Source organism: Giraffa tippelskirchi, chromosome 9 (assembly GCF_054371585.1).
Source record: "Giraffa tippelskirchi isolate mGirTip1 chromosome 9, T2T-mGirTip1v1.2.pri, whole genome shotgun sequence".
NCBI classification, from domain to species: domain Eukaryota; kingdom Metazoa; phylum Chordata; class Mammalia; order Artiodactyla; family Giraffidae; genus Giraffa; species Giraffa tippelskirchi.
The window spans coordinates 87,433,056-87,450,217 of record NC_137283.1 but is presented as its reverse complement, the minus strand read 5'-3'; the positions used below and the strand labels follow the sequence as shown (position 1 = coordinate 87,450,217).

At 36.2% G+C, this 17,162-nt stretch overlaps 1 protein-coding gene across 3 annotated transcripts in view; it reads left to right on the top strand.

Moving 5' to 3' along the window:
* LCA5 (lebercilin LCA5) overlaps positions 1-15,394 on the top strand; it is a 48,453-nt gene extending 33,059 nt beyond the window's left edge. For all 3 annotated transcript variants that reach the window (XM_081530393.1, XM_081530394.1, XM_081530395.1), the window contains exons 4-8: positions 7,858-7,995; positions 8,925-9,021; positions 9,735-9,877; positions 12,077-12,209; positions 12,573-15,394. In XM_081530393.1, coding sequence (XP_081386519.1) covers positions 7,858-7,995; positions 8,925-9,021; positions 9,735-9,877; positions 12,077-12,209; positions 12,573-13,429 — 1,368 coding nt within the window. In that variant the 3' untranslated portion in view covers positions 13,430-15,394. The remainder of the gene's footprint in view (positions 1-7,857; positions 7,996-8,924; positions 9,022-9,734; positions 9,878-12,076; positions 12,210-12,572) is intronic.
* The last annotated feature ends 1,768 nt before the right edge of the window (positions 15,395-17,162 follow it).

The window sequence follows — 17,162 nt, the reverse complement described above, 5'->3', positions numbered from 1 at the left end:
TAAATTTTCTCTCTCTAACGGTTTTGTCTTAAAGCCTATTTAATCTACACTACTTTTCTTTTTTTTCTTCACTTTTGTCTTTTTTGTGTTAATGTTTTATCTCTGTGCTTGTACAATATTTGACTAAATTAATTTTTCAGATGAATCTCGCATAAGAATATCTTGTTCCACAGTTATTTATTTACTACATTTGTTGGCATTACTGAGATAGATCCATCTACGTGGGTTATTTTTTTAAAACAAAGTTATTATCACCTTTTCTCTGCTTCTTATTTTTCATCCTGCCTGTTACTCTTTACTCTGCCTTTGCATTGATTTCAGAGTGACAGATTGTACTACTCTTCTTTTCGAGTTTAGCCTCGAATTTTTAAGATAATCTGTATTTGAATTAAGGGAGTCTAAAGTCTTAATACCTGTGTTCTTTCAAATTCTATCAGGACAGTAGAACATTTTCTCTAGTCTCATGTCACCATATTATTGTTGTCTGTTTTAATTTACCTTATTTTAAAACTCAATTCTTTAATCATTTTTATGAGGTTTACAATTAGTTTCTTGGCACACTGTTATTACTTGCATATCACTATTATTCATTATTGTTCACCTTTCCTTCAGGGTTCACTTTCTTTCTTATACTTTTGGTCATCCTTTCAATGAGGACTTTTAAGTGGTTAATTTTCTAGTGTTTCTATATAATTTGTCTTCATTCTTGAATGATAATTTTACTGAGTCTTGGGTTCCAGGTTGACAGTTATTACCATTTAGAATTTGATTTTCTCTTTTAACCTCCAGTAGCTTTTTAAACATTTTGTTTGAGTTCAGTGGTTCCTTGTTTTGCCTCTAAGTGTCTAAAGGTACACTTATTTAAATTAACTTTTTATATGGGGATGATTTTAAGGTTATAGAGAGTTGCAAATATATACATAGTTCTAACAACGCTCTCATACTCTTTACCCAGATTCACCTTTTGTTAACATTTGCCCGTTTGTCTTAAGTACACATATTCTTTCTCTGTCTTGGGTGAACACAAACATACATGCACACATACATACACATGTAATTTTTTTCTCAACTGTTTGAGAGAAAGTTCTGTGTGTTTCCTTAGTTGCTTAGTTGTGTCTGACCCTTTGTAATCTTACGAACTGTAGCCTGCCGGGCCCCACTGTCCATGGCATTCTCCAGGCAAGAATACTGGAGTGGATTGCATTTCCTACTTCAGGGAATCTTCCCAACCAAGGGATCGAACCCATGTCTCTTATGTCTCCAGCATTGGCAGGCAGATTCTTTCATCACTGTACCACCTGGCAAGTTCCTGAAAGTTCTATACATATGCTTTTTACCCCTAAATGCATTGCTTTTATTTCCTAAGAGTAAGGATATGTCCCTGTATAAACATAGTACAATTATGATATAAATTTACATTTATAAAATAATTGTCTAGACTCTCTTCACAATATATTGGTTTTTTTTCAGTTGATGTAATAATAATGTCTTTTATACCACTTTACTGCTTTAGTACAAGATTCAATCTAGAGTCAAGTATTGTGTTGGTTGTCCAGATATCTTTAGCCTTCTTTAATCTGGAACATTTCCTTATACTTTTGTCATCTCTTTTACGACATTCACATTTTAAAAAATTTTAGTTCCTCGACCAGGGACTGAACTCATGTCCCCTGATTGGAAGGCAGTCTTAACCGCTGGATCACCAGGGAAGTCTCAGCATTCATGTTTTTGAAGAATATGGTACCCCATCCCTTTTCATTTAATAGAATATTGTTAATTTGCATTTCTCTGATGTTTTCTCATTAGACTGAGGTTTTTGCATTCTTCTCCAGGATACTGTATAAGTGATGTGAGATTTCCTTGTTAAGCTATCACAGCTGGAGGTACATGACGTTCACCTGTCCTTTACTGTTGATGTTAATTGTGATCCCCTTGCCAATGTATTGCTTGATAAAATTACTATTTTTCTTCTTCAGTGAAACCAATAAGCAATCTGTGGTGAGCCACTTGGGATGTATATATCTTTTTCCCCATTAAAATTTAACATCCACTGATGATTCTTTCGTAATTCAATCTTTATCATGATGGTTTTCCAGCTCTAATCTCTCTTTTTATATCTTCAGTTCTGGAAAATTTGTAGCCTTTTTGTTTTTAATATTGTTTTTCCCCATTTTGTCATTATCTTCTAAATTCCTATTATACTATATAAAACTGTTTATAAAGAATATGAATAGTCAATAAACAAACAAATTAACTTCAGGATTATTAATCCAGGAAATACAAATTAAAATAGTAATATTCTGTTTTTTGGTAGTCCACAGATTTTAAAATGCCAGTATCCAGTCATTTCAAGAATATAGTAAAATAAAGGCTACTAGACTTTTCAAGAGAATGTAATTGTTACAATCTTTCCAGAGGCCATTTTGGTAATGCTTTTCAAAAGCTTTAAAATCATATAAATGTCTATCAATCCAGAAACCTCATTTCTTTACATTTACCCTAAGGAAATAATATAAAACTAAGCTGAAATGTGTATATAATAGGGTGTCCACCATAGGAGAAATTGAAAACGCTTGGATATTGAGAAGCAGAATATGGTTAAATAAATTATGATAATTTATTGTAGAATAAATTTGGCAGTGTTATCTCCTCTTCAGTTTTTTGGAATAGTGTGAGAAGGATAGGTATAAGTTCTTTACATGTTTGGTAGATTTCCCCCATGAAGCCATCTGGGCCTGGACTTTTGTTTTCTGGGTGTTTTTTTTTAATTATGAATTTTTTATTAAAAATTCTATTTTACTTCTAGTGATTGGTCTATTTAAATTGCCTGTTTCTGCTTGACTCAGACTTGGCCAACTGTGTGCTTCTAGAAATATGTCTATTTCTTCTAGATTGTCCAGTTTGTTGACATATAACTGTTCATAGTGTTTTCTTATGATTTTTTGTATCTCTGTTGTAGTGATTGTTATTTATCATTTTTCATTGCTTATTTACTTGAGTCCTCTTTCTTTTCTCCTTGGTGAGCCCAGTTAACAGTTTATCAATTTTATCTTTCAAAGAAAAAACCAAAACAGCCCTTGTTTATGTTTGATCTTTTCTACTGTTTCTTTTAAATCTCTATTTCCTCTCTGATTTTTATTATTTCCTTCCTTTTGCTGACTTTGGCCTTTGTTCTTTTTCTTATTCTTTAAGGTGGTAAGTTAGGTTGTTTGAGATTTTTCTTGCTCTTGAGGAAGGCCCATATCACTATGAACTTTACTCTAAGGGTTCCTTTTGGTGTATTTTGGAAAGTTGTGTTTTCATTTTCATTTGTCTCTAGGTATTTCTGACATCCTCTTTGATTTTATCATTGACCCACTGATTTTTTTTATTAGTGTTAATATGTTATTTAATCTCTATATGTTCTTTAGCTACTTTTCTTTCTGAGGTTGATTTCTAGTTTCATACTGTTGTGGTTGGAAAAGATGCTTGAAATAATTTCTTTCTTAAATTTGTTGAGGCTTGTTTTGTGATTTTGGTATGTGATCTATACTGAAGGACATCCCATGTGCATATGATATGAATGTGTATTCTGCCTTTTTTTGCATGTAGCTTCATGTAGGTATCAATTAAAATTAACTGGTCTGTTGTGTCATTTAAGGCCTCTGTGCCTTTTTGGTTTTCAGTCTCGATTATCTGTCCATTGATGTCAGTTGGATATTAACATCTCGTACTATTGTTGTATTATTATCAGTTTTGCTCTTTATGTTTGTTAGTATTTGCTTTATATGTTTAGGTGCTCCTGTGTTGGGTGTGTATACGTTAACAAGTGTAATACCCTCTTATTATATTGATCCTTTTATCATTATACAAGGCCTTCCTTGCCTTCGTTATAGTTTTTATTTTAAAGGCTGATATGATTTTGTGTGAGTATTGCTACCCACACTTTGTTATTTTTACTTGCATGAAACATCTTTTTCCATCCTCTTACACACTGCGTGTGTCTTCAGCCCTGAAGTGAGTCTCGTACAGACAGCATATTTAAGGGTCTTGGTTTTTGTTTTTAAATCCAGTCAGTCACCTACGTCTTTTGACCAGAACGTTTAGTCCATTGACATTTAAAGTAATTATTAACAGGTGTGTACTTACTGCCATTTTATTGCTGCTTTTCTGGTTGTGGCTACCATGGGGTTCACATATGTTGACTCATAATTATATCTACTTGTTTTAAACTGGGTAATCTTAAATGTTTGAACTTAAATGTTCAAACACATTCTGAAAGATCTACATTTTTAAGCTGCATAACCCGCATTTTGTGTATTTTGATATCACATTTTACATCTTCCTGCTTATTCTTTAACTCCAACTATAACTATAATATAGTTATCCAACTATAACTTTTAGTTATAGTTGCTTTTCTACTTTTTTTCATCTTTTAATTTACATACTGCCTTTCCTACAGGGATTTTCATACTTCATTTCAGCTTACACAAGACCCTTCAATATTTCCTTAGGGTAGTTTTCGTATGTTGAATTTTTTACTTTTGGTTTTCTGACAAGTTGTTCATCATTTCTATTCTAAATGGTAACTATCTTTCAGAGCAGAATATCATAGGTTACGGGTTTTTCCCTTTTAGGGCTTTGACTATATCATGTCACTCACTTCTGACCTGCAGAGTTTCTGCAGAGAAATCAGCTGATAGCCTTATGGGGACTCCTTTCTCCTTTGCATATGACTCTTTTCTCTTGCTGCCTTTAGAATTCTCTGTTTAACTTTTACAGTTTTATTGTATGTCTTGGTGTAGGTCTGTTTGGGTTCATCTTGTCTGGAACCCTCTGTGCTTTATCTGATATGTTTCCTCCTTCAGGCTTGGGAAGTTTTCAGCCATAATTTCCTGGTATGAGATGAGACTTCTATCTGTTCAAGGCTGTCACCTCTTTGTCAGGGGTGGGGTCTGATCCCAAGTTGCCAAAGCAGAAGCTCTCCTGTCAGGCTCAAGCTGCCTCTGTCCCTTTAAGTGTGCGTTTTTCTCCCTCCCAGCACCAGGACCTTTGCCCCCAAGTAGGGAGTGCTGCAGCAGATGGGGCCTGTCCACAGACAGAGGTTCAGCGCACTGCTCAGGCAGGTGTCTGTGGCTCCTTTAGATGCGACCCATGGTAGAGTCTTTTCCCTGGTCATGGCCATCCCACATCCAGTGCCACGCTGTGGCATGGACTGAGGAGGGATAGAGCATTTGCTTGGCTTTGGCTGGGGCACACAGTGAAGTAGTTTCAGGAAACCAGCCAGACCTCTCCTCAGAGGCACGGCAAGACCCCTCACAGCTGATCACTGTCCCCAGTCTCCACTTTGCTCCACGAGGAGGAGGAGCCTGTGTGGTTTCTCTGTGTTTGTGTGGCAGGGGACATTGAGGTGTGGTACAGTGGCTCCCAGAAATATGTCGTGCTTCTGGTCACCGCTTAAACAAACTGCCAATACTGGCCGCTGCAGACCCACCTGGACCCTGCCCCAGGACTCTGCCGCCTCTGTGTCCCAAGGTTGAGTCTTTTCCCTGATCGTGGCTACCCCAGATCCATTGCTGCACAGTGGCATGGAGTGAGCGGGGCTTGACTGTTCACTTGGCTGCAGCTGGGGCCCAGAGTGACGTGGTTGTGGGAAACCCAGTAGCTGCTAGAGTGGACCTTTCTTCACCCTTCCTTAGAGGCAGGCCAGTGTTCATGTGCTCCTCTTTAGTGGAGTCCAGGGTTTCCCAGCCTTTCCATCTGTCCGGGCAGTCCAGGTTGCTTCTCTCCTCCACTCAGACCCCAGGACTGGGATCCCAGTCTGTGGCTCAACAGACTCACTCCCCATGCAATTTCTCGTTTCCTGAGTTCTCGCCCAGAAGCACAAGTCCCTACCCAATCACTTTTCTTTCATTCCTGATTACTTGTGTATCTGCCTTACAGCCTTGGTTGTACAGTCCTTTTTTCAGTTTCTAGTTAGTTTTCAGTGAGAATTATTCCATCTGTAGATGTATTCTTGATGTGTTCATTGGGGCAGGTGAGCTCCATGTCCCCTTACTCCACCATCTTGATCTCCTTTCTTCCATGTTGGGAATTTGATTACTGATTCACTCTCTTTACTCATTATTAGCCGATTCACATTTTATGTTTCTTCCTGATTCATTCTTGGTAGCTTGTCTGTTTCAATTTTTCTAGGTTATGTAAATTCTTAGCACATAATTGTTCATACCAATCACTTACGATTCAGAGCATTTCTGTAGTATCGGCTGTAATCTCTCTTCTTTCATTTCCAATTCTTTTTTCCTTAGTTCAAGGTAAAGGTTTGTCAGTTTTGTTTATCTTTTCAAAGAACCAGCTCTTAGTTTCATTGATCCTTTCTATTGTTTTCCTGGTCTCTATTTCACTTACTTTCACCTTGATCTTTATTATTTCCTTCCTTTCGCTAACTTCAGTCTTATTCTTGGGTTCCTCAAAGTAAAGTTAGGTTGCTTCTGTGAGATCTTTCTAATTTCTAAATATATGCACTGATGCTCTAAATTTTGAGTTTTCACTGCATCCCACAAGATTTGGTATGTTGTATTAAATATTTCCATTTTTGTTGGTTTTGAGATAATTTTTAAGATTTCCCTTTTGATTTCTTTTTTGACCTAGTGATTGTTTAGAAGTGTTTTATTTCCACATTTATAAATCTTTTCACTTTTGTCTTGTTGACTGATAGTGCTAGTGGTAAAGAACCTTCCTGTCAGTGAATTTAGACATAAGAGACAAGGGTTCAGTCCCTGGTTCAGGAAGATCCCCTGAGGAGGGCCTGGCAACCCACTCCAGCATTCTTGCCTGGAGAATCCCATGGACAAAGGAGCCTGGTGGGTTACAGTCCATAGGGTCACAAAGAGTCAGACATGACTGAAGCGACTTAGCACAAGCACACAAGCACAAGTGGTCAGAAAAGATAGTTGGTATGATTTCATTCTTAAATTTGCTAAGATTTGTTTTGTGATCAATATGATCAATCTTGGAGAATGTTTCATGTATACTCAAGAAGAATATGTATTCTGCTGCTGTTGGATGTAGTGTTCTGTATATATCTGTTATTTCATTTGGTCCAAAGTGTGGTTCCAACATTTCCTTGTTGATTTTCTGTTTGGACAGTCTTTTCATTGCTGATAGTGTGGTATTGAAGTTTCCTACTATTACAGTATTATTGTTGATCTCTCCCTTAAGATCTATCAGTATTTTCTTAATATGTTTCAGTGTTTGGGAGTTGAGAGTGTATATGATATGACTGTTATGTCGTCTTAATGTATTGACCACTTTATCATTGACCTTCTTTGTCTTTTGTTACCTTTTTTGGCTTGAGGTTTATTTTATCTGATATAAGTAAGACTGTGCCACCTTCTTCTGGTTTCTGTTTGCTTGAAATACTATATTCCATCCTTTCACTTGATCTTGTGTGTCTTTTGAGCTGTAATAAGTAAAAACTGGAATGATGCTCTCTGCACCTTGAATAGTACTGTATAATTTTACACAGATGTCTCAGTTTCTATTTGCTAAACAATGATTCCCAAAAGCCAATGTTTCTCATCACATCCTTTAGCTGTCTTTTGCTTCCAGTTTAAATGACTATCCATTACTCTTCATGCAGCATTTATGTATAAATCATTGTGGAAAACAATAAGCAAAATAATAGGCTAAGTATCTTACTAAATTGTTGATAAATCTATTTTCCATTTCACTGTATATTTATGAACACTAAGCACAGTCTGCTTTGTGTGTTTTGTTTGGTACTAGGAAAAATGTCATTTTGACACTATGTACAGTATTTTACTGTTGAATTATTTTTTAAGTACTATTTTCTGTGTATTTATGCACATATCATAGGAACTATCAAGAAACCTTGAGCTAAGTACTAACAGTTTCCAACGACAGTTGCTTGCTGAAAGGAAAAGGGCATGTGAGGCTCATGATGAAAATAAAGTTCTTCAAAAAGAGCTAGAAGGACTATATCACAAATTAAAGGTAAACATTTTATTTTAAATTACATTGTTTCTCCCTATGATATATATTAGATGAAAACTCAATATTTTAACACTGTTATCATTTATATTTGGAACTTTGATACAATATCATTTACAAAATTCTCATATTTTTGACACAAAGAAAATATTTATTAATATAATCACTAACTAAAAATGAGACATTAGATTGACTAATGTAGATAGGAATGCTACAACTGAAAAAAGTTACAGAATCCTGGAAGAAAAATTATGGGATCTAGAGTCTTTCTGTATTGCATGGTTGAATAATCCAATGTCCTTCCTCATATAACCCCATGATTGATTATTTTTAAAGTTGTTTCAAATAATGCCCTTTCTTTTCATAGTATTTAGAGGAAACATTCAAATTAATTAATTTTGTTGAAGTAGATGTTTTTAATTCTATCCAGAAGTCACTGATGGGTTGACATATTGTGCAACTTAAAGCATTTATGCATTATCTTTCATAGAATTTTCATTTTGTTAATCAAATTTTCAGTGAGAGAAAGTCTTAGCTGCAAAATGGTGAAGAACACTTGTGTTTTAAAAAATGGTCTAATTTTTAACTCATCATTAGTTTGGAACCCAAATTTGAGATGCTAATTAAATTCTTTGTCTCTGAGGCTAGGCCTGGAAGTCAGTTGAAGACAATAGGAGTGGGTAGAAAAAGACTTTTTGCCTTATTCTGATTTTCTTGACTGCTAGTGTGTATTGGATTTTTAATGGAGAATCTTTGGTCTACCCTAACCTAAATGCCCTAAAAGCATTCCTTTCTATAGTTGGTAGTTACAAAGGGAAGCTGGACTTAGGTGTATTCCAATTTGATGAGGAAAATACCCAGTGGACAAGATGAGGATTTTTATTTTAAACTGAAACTCTATACATTCTTAATTATATTGGGTTTGTTTTTAGGAAAAGGAGAGAGAACTGGACATAAAAAACATATATTCTAATCGTCTGCCAAAGACTTCTCCGAAGAAAGAAAAAGAATTTACATCAACAAAAAATGGTATAGTAGTTATTATTGTTGAAAGACATATTCCAGTTTTTATTATTAATAAAATAATAAATTAATTTTTAAGTAGAAGGAAGATGAGGGGAAATAACTTTATTGAAATAAATTTAAATTCCCTTATAGGTACTTTTCAGAAATCTTTCACTTTCTCAGTTTTTTCCCTTGAGGTCATTAAAATTATTTTTTACATAATTAAAATATTTTTATTACAAGTTTTTTTTTATCTTTTATGAAAAAATATAAGCATTCCCTAAATGGGAAATTATAGTATAATGAACCTTTATTTATGGATTACCTACCTTTTAACAGTTATACATTTTGCTAATTTTATTTCATCTAGTTTGTCTACTTTTTTTCTACCTTAGAGGAAATCCCAGCTGTCGTTCATTTCACTCATAAATACTTTGGTGTTTTTATGCACATCCATACTTTTTTTAAAAAACAAAAGTGTAAATTTCCTTCTTCTCTGAATTCCAAAAAGTTAAAAACATAAACTTTCTAAAAGTTTAATAGGATTTATTCCTCAGAATTGTCTTCAAGTCACAAAATTGCCAGCAAATCCTAGAAATAAAAAAATAGTAATAGTGAGTAGTCATGGAGCTGATAAACATGCGTTATCTCATGTAGAGCATGAACATATACCAGTTGAATTCCATATATCTTAGCACTGTACGATTAGAAAAATTCTTTTATAATTTTCATGGTAGCTGCATGCCAGAGTGATTTTACAAACCAGTGTACAAAAGGAGTACAAACCAGTGAAGACTTCAAGCTGGAGGAATATCCTATAACACCACAGACAGTTATGTGTTATGAAAACAAAAGGGAAGAACCTGAACGTCTTTCTTTGGTGAGTTTAGCAATATGATTAGGTACTAAACTCTAGGTGTGAAGTATTCCTAAATACACAATATCAAACATTTAAAAATTTCAACAATGAAGCAAGTGCTGTAGCTGTCTAAATATGCAACTAGCCTTTTATAAGGAAAAAGGTAACATCTGTGCATTTTATTAAACTCCTTCGGATTGACTGTCAGTTAACACTATCTTTTAGGTGCTTCAGAAAGGTTGTACTTTCTGGGCTGGAGAAAGAAGAAAAGCTTTTAAGTTTCTTACCTTTTATGTCTCTTACCAGATAGTCTCTAAAAATCCTTCTTGCTTTTGTGTTTAATAGCAAACTATAGTAGCTTTCAAATGATTTGTTAGAATTTGACTATATTTTTTTGGCCTCTTGCATAAGAGACTTTTATAGATTAGATGAATGTTGAACAAAGTAATTGCAGTAGAATCTGACTTTATATCATTCAAATGAGAGTGGCATTCAGGAGCTCTGTGTTGGATCTTCATTAAAAAGGATTCATTGAGTACTGAAAGGTCCTTTTCTCTAATAGGGTTTTGTCTTTAGTGTTTACAGTTGAGGTCTCTTCTATGGTACAAAACAGAAAGGATGGACTAAACTGCTTCCTGTGTGTACTCTACTTTTTTCCTTTATTTCATTTTGTTTTACAGTTTAAAAAAGCTATTGTATCTGTGTTCCTTCCTATATTTGAATATCATTGAAACTGTGTGTGCGTGCTAAGTTAACGTGTCCACCTTAGCGACCCCATGGACTGTAGCCCACCAGGCTTCTCTGTCCATGGGATTCTCCAGGCAGGAATACTGGAGTGGGTGGCCAGGCCCCCCTCTGGGGAATCTTCCCAACCCAGAGATCAAACTCGCATTTCTTATGTCTGCTGCATTGGCAGTTGGGTTCTTTACAACTAGCGCCACCTAGAAAGCCCATCATTGAGACTAGATCATGCTAATTTGTTTTTAAAGGTAAAGTGTAGAATACCAAAGTAATTCTTAATTTTAGAAAGGTGAAAAAAAAAATTTGCTCTTTTTAATCAGCACAAGCAGCAGCAATCTGGTGTAGTGAAAGAGAGGATGTGGCCTTAGAGTTAGCGCTGCTTTTTAATTAAATTATGATTCTAACATTTTAGTGACTTGTATGACTTCTTAGAACGTCAGTTTCTTAATCTATAAAACAAGGGCGGGTTACCCTTCAGGTCTGGGGTAGTAACTAATCAGGAAGCTTATCCTGTAACTTTAAGGGGTCCCAGCAGATGGGAGCTGTTACTGTTGGAAAGAGACCCAGAATACAGTGGCTCAAGCAAGATTCAAGACACTTTCTCCTGTAATAAACTGAAAGTCAGGGGATAGTGCAGGGCGGGTAGACACCTTTGTTCCATGGTAGCCCTTCTTTGTCTGTTTTGCAGTTGTGAAGAGTGTAACCTCATCTGTGTGGTTGGAATTGGCCTACCCCACCTGGGAGGAGGAGGAATGAGGAGGTGGAGGGCAAGCAGTTTTTGTTTAAATAAATGTGATCAGAAGTGGCATGCATACTTCCACTCACGTTCCACTGGTCCTGTCTAGCTTCAGGGGAAGGCTAGCAAATGAGACCTCCAGTTAGGGAGCCCTATGCTCTGCTGAAACTTGGGGATTCTGTAACTGAAAGGAAGGAGGAGGAAATGGATACTAGGGGACAGTTCTTTCTTCTGGATGTCCACTAATTATATATGCTACTTTTATTAAGAAAAATCACACACACATGTGAAAGGGACCATAAGAAACAATAAATTTTAAGTTTACATTTTTAATTGATTTTAAATGTTATGAGATTTACTAATTGGAAGCCTTGGGCATAGTGTAAACTTGAAAGATTCAGTGCTTCACTTGGGCCTTTAATAGTTGATGAAGAGACTTTTCTTGTTAACTGCATTCATCAGATTTTGTTGTGAAATATATGAAGTAAGGGTACTTTAGAATTTTATGTAGGATATTGGTTCTGATATGTCTTCCAAATGCCTCTTTAGTTAAAATTTTTAAAGTAAGCATTTTGTGTGCCTCTGAAAATCTTTCAAAGGCGGTAACTTGTGGCTTGCTGCTTTAGAAATGGAAAATTTGCTTTAATTTCTAACTTAGTTGGAATATGCTTAATGGGAGATAAATTTATGATACTTACTTTTCTGGCATGTGAACTTGCATTTTCTTTTTAAACACATAATAGGATCTGGAATCTCAAGAGAGAGATAATCGTGGAGAAGCTGAGATTCTAAACCCAACTGTGGAAAGAGAAGACAAATTTGCTAAAGATCAAGGACTGCGTGTTGTGAAACAGGATGTTGAGAAGCTGGAGAATGGTAAGAGTTTAAGCAAATGATGAGTCAACATCCCTTGGAAAAGAATGGGTTAATACCCCCTAATATCTTCCAGCTGAACAGTGAACTGGTTATACAGAACAAGAAAAGGTTGAGACAGTGGTGGGGGGATTCTTATCAAGAGTCACAAACATCTGAACGAAGTTTTGAAGGAAAGAAAAAGAATGAAGACTTTGTCTTTAAGTATGTTTTTTAAACCCAGAATATCAAGTATAAAGATAAAATTTATGGTGTACTGATCATACCCAAGTTAGCTAAAACTGGTTTGTAAGTTAAGATGAGAGTTGTTTTCTTATTTGAAAATACTAATATAAAATCCCATTTTAAAAATTGGATTTCATACAGGGTGGGAAAGAGAAGAACTTGCTAAAAAGCCAAAGGAAAAGACATCTTTGTTGGAGAGAGAAGGAAAGCCAGTGTTGGAAACTGGAAGATACCAAGTGGAAATGTACCAAGTTCAGAAAATTGATAAACTGGAAGAAGAGGAAGAAGAGAGGCTGAAGAGAGAAATGCTACTTGCTAAACTGAATGAAATCAACAGAGAACAAGACTCTCAGAATGTAAAATATCCTTCTCTGCCATTGCTTCCTGATGTAAAGCCAAAACTGCGTTCCCTAGAGAAAAACCCCGGAACACACATGTCCTCGGGATCCTCAGAGAGATTATTTAATGGGCATCATTTGCAAGACCTCAATCTTTTAACGATGAAAGGAGATGGTCAGAATCCAGGCCATACTCGAAGCCCAGCCTCTCCAGATGAGCTTGCGTTTGGTAGCTATGTGCCTTCATTTGCAAAAACATCAGTGAGGTCAAATCCAGCTAACCAAAAAAGTGACCTTTTGGATTTCTCAGGAAATAATACAGAGAAATTTAGTAAAGACAGTGTAGATTCAATTACCAGACAAGAAAGAAAAGCCAACTTGATGGAACAGCTGTTTGGTACCAGTGGCAGCAGCAGCCTTTCCTCTAAAAGCGGTGACCCAAATTCTTTGGCTGCCACTAAAGAAGACCGTGACCCTCTAAATTTTCTCCCTGGGGATAAAAGTAGCCGGGGTAGGGAACATAGTGATGATGATGACTTTTTCCTCAGCGAAGGAAGTTTTAATCCAAGTAGACACCGACTAAGACATGGCAACAATAAACCAGCGGTAAAAGTAGTTGATTCTGTAGAAGATGAAATTGAAGAAGTAGTGCTGAGATGACTGACTAGAATGTTTTTTACCAATTGTAATTATTAAGATATTTTAATACAGTATTATTATGAACATTTAGGCTATTTAATATTAAAAAGTCTTAATTATTAAGGAATAATTTTTAGTGTATAAATTCAGTGAAAAGTAGCTCATACCACACTGTGTAGCTAGTTTGCCAATAAGGAAGGAGGCGCTTTTGAATCAAACCAAAAATAGAGATGTATCTTACTTTCTTTTAGCAAATAGATTTTACTTCTTGAATCAGCTCTATGAGGAGTTTTACTCCATTGGCATACACATTCATTTTCTGTTTTATCCCTATGATTTTTGGTCCTATCCTCACTGAGCTGAATATCATTTTTCCTGCTGATGATTGCATGGAAATGAGGAGTGAGAGGCTCTGTAGGGAAGTGCGGCTCCCAGAGGTGGGAGCCGGTGCTGCCAGGAACCTCTCACTGGGACTAGGAGTGAAGGGGGTCCCTTTCTTACACGGCCAGGCTGAGCTACTCTTAAGTGGAAACAGTGACAACATGGGAACTTCCCATTCTTCTCGAAGTAACCACAGTTAAACGCTACTCATTTCGCAGTGACTGTCTCATTATATCACTTACCTACAGCTGTGCTAACTCATTAGGTTGAATTCAGAAGACGTCTTTCTGTTTGCACGAACGATGCCCTCCCTGTCTTGGCTTCCAGAGGCTCTGGTGAAGTGTAATCAGTAATTCCTCTCCTTGAACTCCTAACGCTCTTTGTATCTCAGTGATTGGTTGTGAGATGTCATACCAAATGCACAGAATGTAGAAGAAATTTCATCCCACTAGAGCAAGATTTTCAACTCAATTGTGATTCCAGAGTAACACAACTTGGAAACTTTAATATGTTCTTTTAAGATTTGAACTTACTGTCAAACCAAAGCGACAAGGATAATGTGATACCATTGGACTTAAGAGGACTAGTTTTAAAACAGCCTTGGTGAAAAGTGTTTACAGATGGAGCTTCTCCCTTGCTGAGTAGGGTGGATGATTTTTCTGTTGAAAAGTGTTTGGTTTTTTGCTGTTTCATAGCTCACTTCAGCTGCAAAGGAGTCGATGACCTGGGATTATGCTGGGCATGATTGGTCTTTAAGAAGCAGAAATATACCACCCACCTAGGAGAAAAGGCAGTGCAAATGAAGAGTGGTGGAAATAGTGTGTCAGGGAAAGAAGTGATGATTGGCACTTATTCTAAAGTGAACTGTTGTTTTCAGGAGTTTGCTACATATTTGTTCATAGTAGGATTTCTGATGCCAAGCATACATACTGATCAGGGGATTAGAGTTACTGTTTTGAGTTCTTATAAATGCTTATTATTGAATATAACTTCATAATTATCTGACAAGACTTACTGGTTAGGTCTCTAATTACAAGAGGTACTACCTACATCTAAATTGCGTTCCTGTTACTTACTAGGAACTGAATCTCAAAAGTGCTAAACTATATCAAATTTTTTTATAAAGAGATTTTTGGATTGATATAAATAAGCATTTACTATGTTGTAAATCATTCTAATATATGTAAACCACAATATTTTTGTAATGCAGTTCTTGATAAAATATTATGTAATTTTTTTCATAGCTGCTAATTTTTCAGCCAAAAGTATTCTAATTTTTAGGCTGTTTTTGTATTAAAGGCTTTTTTTTTTTTAAAGTCCTTCAGTAAAGTTTTAAATTCAGGTCATTTTAATTAGTCTCTTTTTTCTACTTGATGTTTTCCAGTCTTTTTAACCAGCTGTAATAAGGCAGAATTATTAAAATTAAATCTAAAATTAAGTTATAGACTTAGAAGCATTATGGAGTTAAGCATTAAAATCGGAGATTAAAATGTACAGAACAAGTTTTTCTTTATGAATAAACCTTAATGGATAACTTCTTTTTTTCTAAATGTCAAGTTGAATTTATTTGTACTCCGAACTCTTACTAATAAAATTTAAAATACATTGTGACTCTGTTTGAATGATACTTTCCTTAGGTCACTTAGGAAATATATAGTGGAAATAAGACCTGAAAGGTTTTTATTTCCTTATTCACCTTTTTAATTTTCCTGTTCAGTATTTTTAGTTGAAGTAGATGAATTTGTCTTAGGTTAGACAGTATGCTTAGTCTTATCAGATAATTAGTTTTAATTAATCATTTCACCCTTAATAGCTATCATAATGGCATAGATTGCTCATAATATTCAAAGGTAAGGAGGACTAAATTGAATCATAAACTCACTTCATGGCTGACTTGCCGTTGTTCTGATCCTCCTTCAGACATACCTCATTTCCACTGTCCTGGGCTGGGTGTTACTTGGGTAGAGCCCGCAAGTCTGCCTGGTGAAAAGGGGATGGGAAATTTGTATTACTGTGACAGTGTGGACTTTCTGGGATTAAAGAAGTTACCATAAATTGTCAAGAAAGGATGTGCTTTTAAAGCTTTTTTTCTTTCTGCACAATAAGTGCCCCTTTCACATTAAAGTCCCCTTTTATATCACTTGAAAGTGCTTTTTTACTTTTGTGAAGAGCATGGCATATATTCATTCATTAACTGTTTGAGTGCTTCCCGAGGGTGCCCTGCTCAGCATTAGGTGCCAGGAAGAGTAAGACCCTGCCCCTCCCTCAGTGTGGACGTGGAGCAAGGCCACCCCTGCCCTTTGTCCACTCCCTAGGTGTCCTTGGGTTCCTTAGCACTTACTGGTCTCTTATAATACTGCGTGGGCTTCCCAGGTGGTGCTAGTGGTAAAGAATCCGCCTGCTGATGCAAGAGATACAGAGTCAATCCTTGGGTCTGGAAGATGCCCTTGAGTAGAATGTGGCAACCCACTCCAGTATTCTTTCCTGGAGAATCCCATGGACAGAGGAGCCTGGTGGGCTATAGTCCATGGGGCCACAAAGAGTCAGACGTGCTATGAGGAGTAAATACTTAGGTTAAGGTTTGGCAGGGTGCCTGGTACATAACAGTAAACATCAACTGTCATCACAGCTATGTATAGAGTTTCCTTTAGGGAATAATTGGGGAAAAAATAGAGCATAGATGTGTACATGATACATTGGCACTATACTTTGAGTACAATATAAGCAAAAAGAGCTTCTAAACCTCTGAATTAAGAGAAAACATCTGTACCAAATAGATCATGCCTCTTAGGCCTGCACTTCGCACATCCCTTACTGTATTCAGCACTGAACATGCAGCGTGACTGATGAGCTGCTTTCCTAATCTACAAACAAGTAGAATAGCTAAATTTTGGAAACGTTTTCTGAAGACAGGTTTAGTGACATAAGGAGGAGTGAGAGTTAGCCTCATAAAACGACAATGAAATCCAAAAAACCCAGGACTTCAATCACTTAATGTGACGATTTGTGTCCCAGAGCTCCCTCAATGTCTGTGTGTGTCCCTGGATACCGCCCTTCCCCTCTATAAGATGGGCTAATTATAGTCTCTAGCTTGTACTTGCATACATTAAACGAGCTGATGCATGAAAAACACTTAGAACTATCTGAAGCTCAAGTTGTTGATATTTTGGAAAGGTAATGGAGGAAAGGGGGAATGATGCGGTATTGTTGAATTCTATATGTGGCGGTTGGCATTTTTAATGTACGTGCTCTATTTCATTGAATCCTCACAAAGTTTTTTTCTAAAGAAGGTACTTATTGCTCTCCTTTTATCGTTGAGACTAACAGGTTGCAATATGTGCTAAATCTATCATACACAGGTAATAGACTGCAT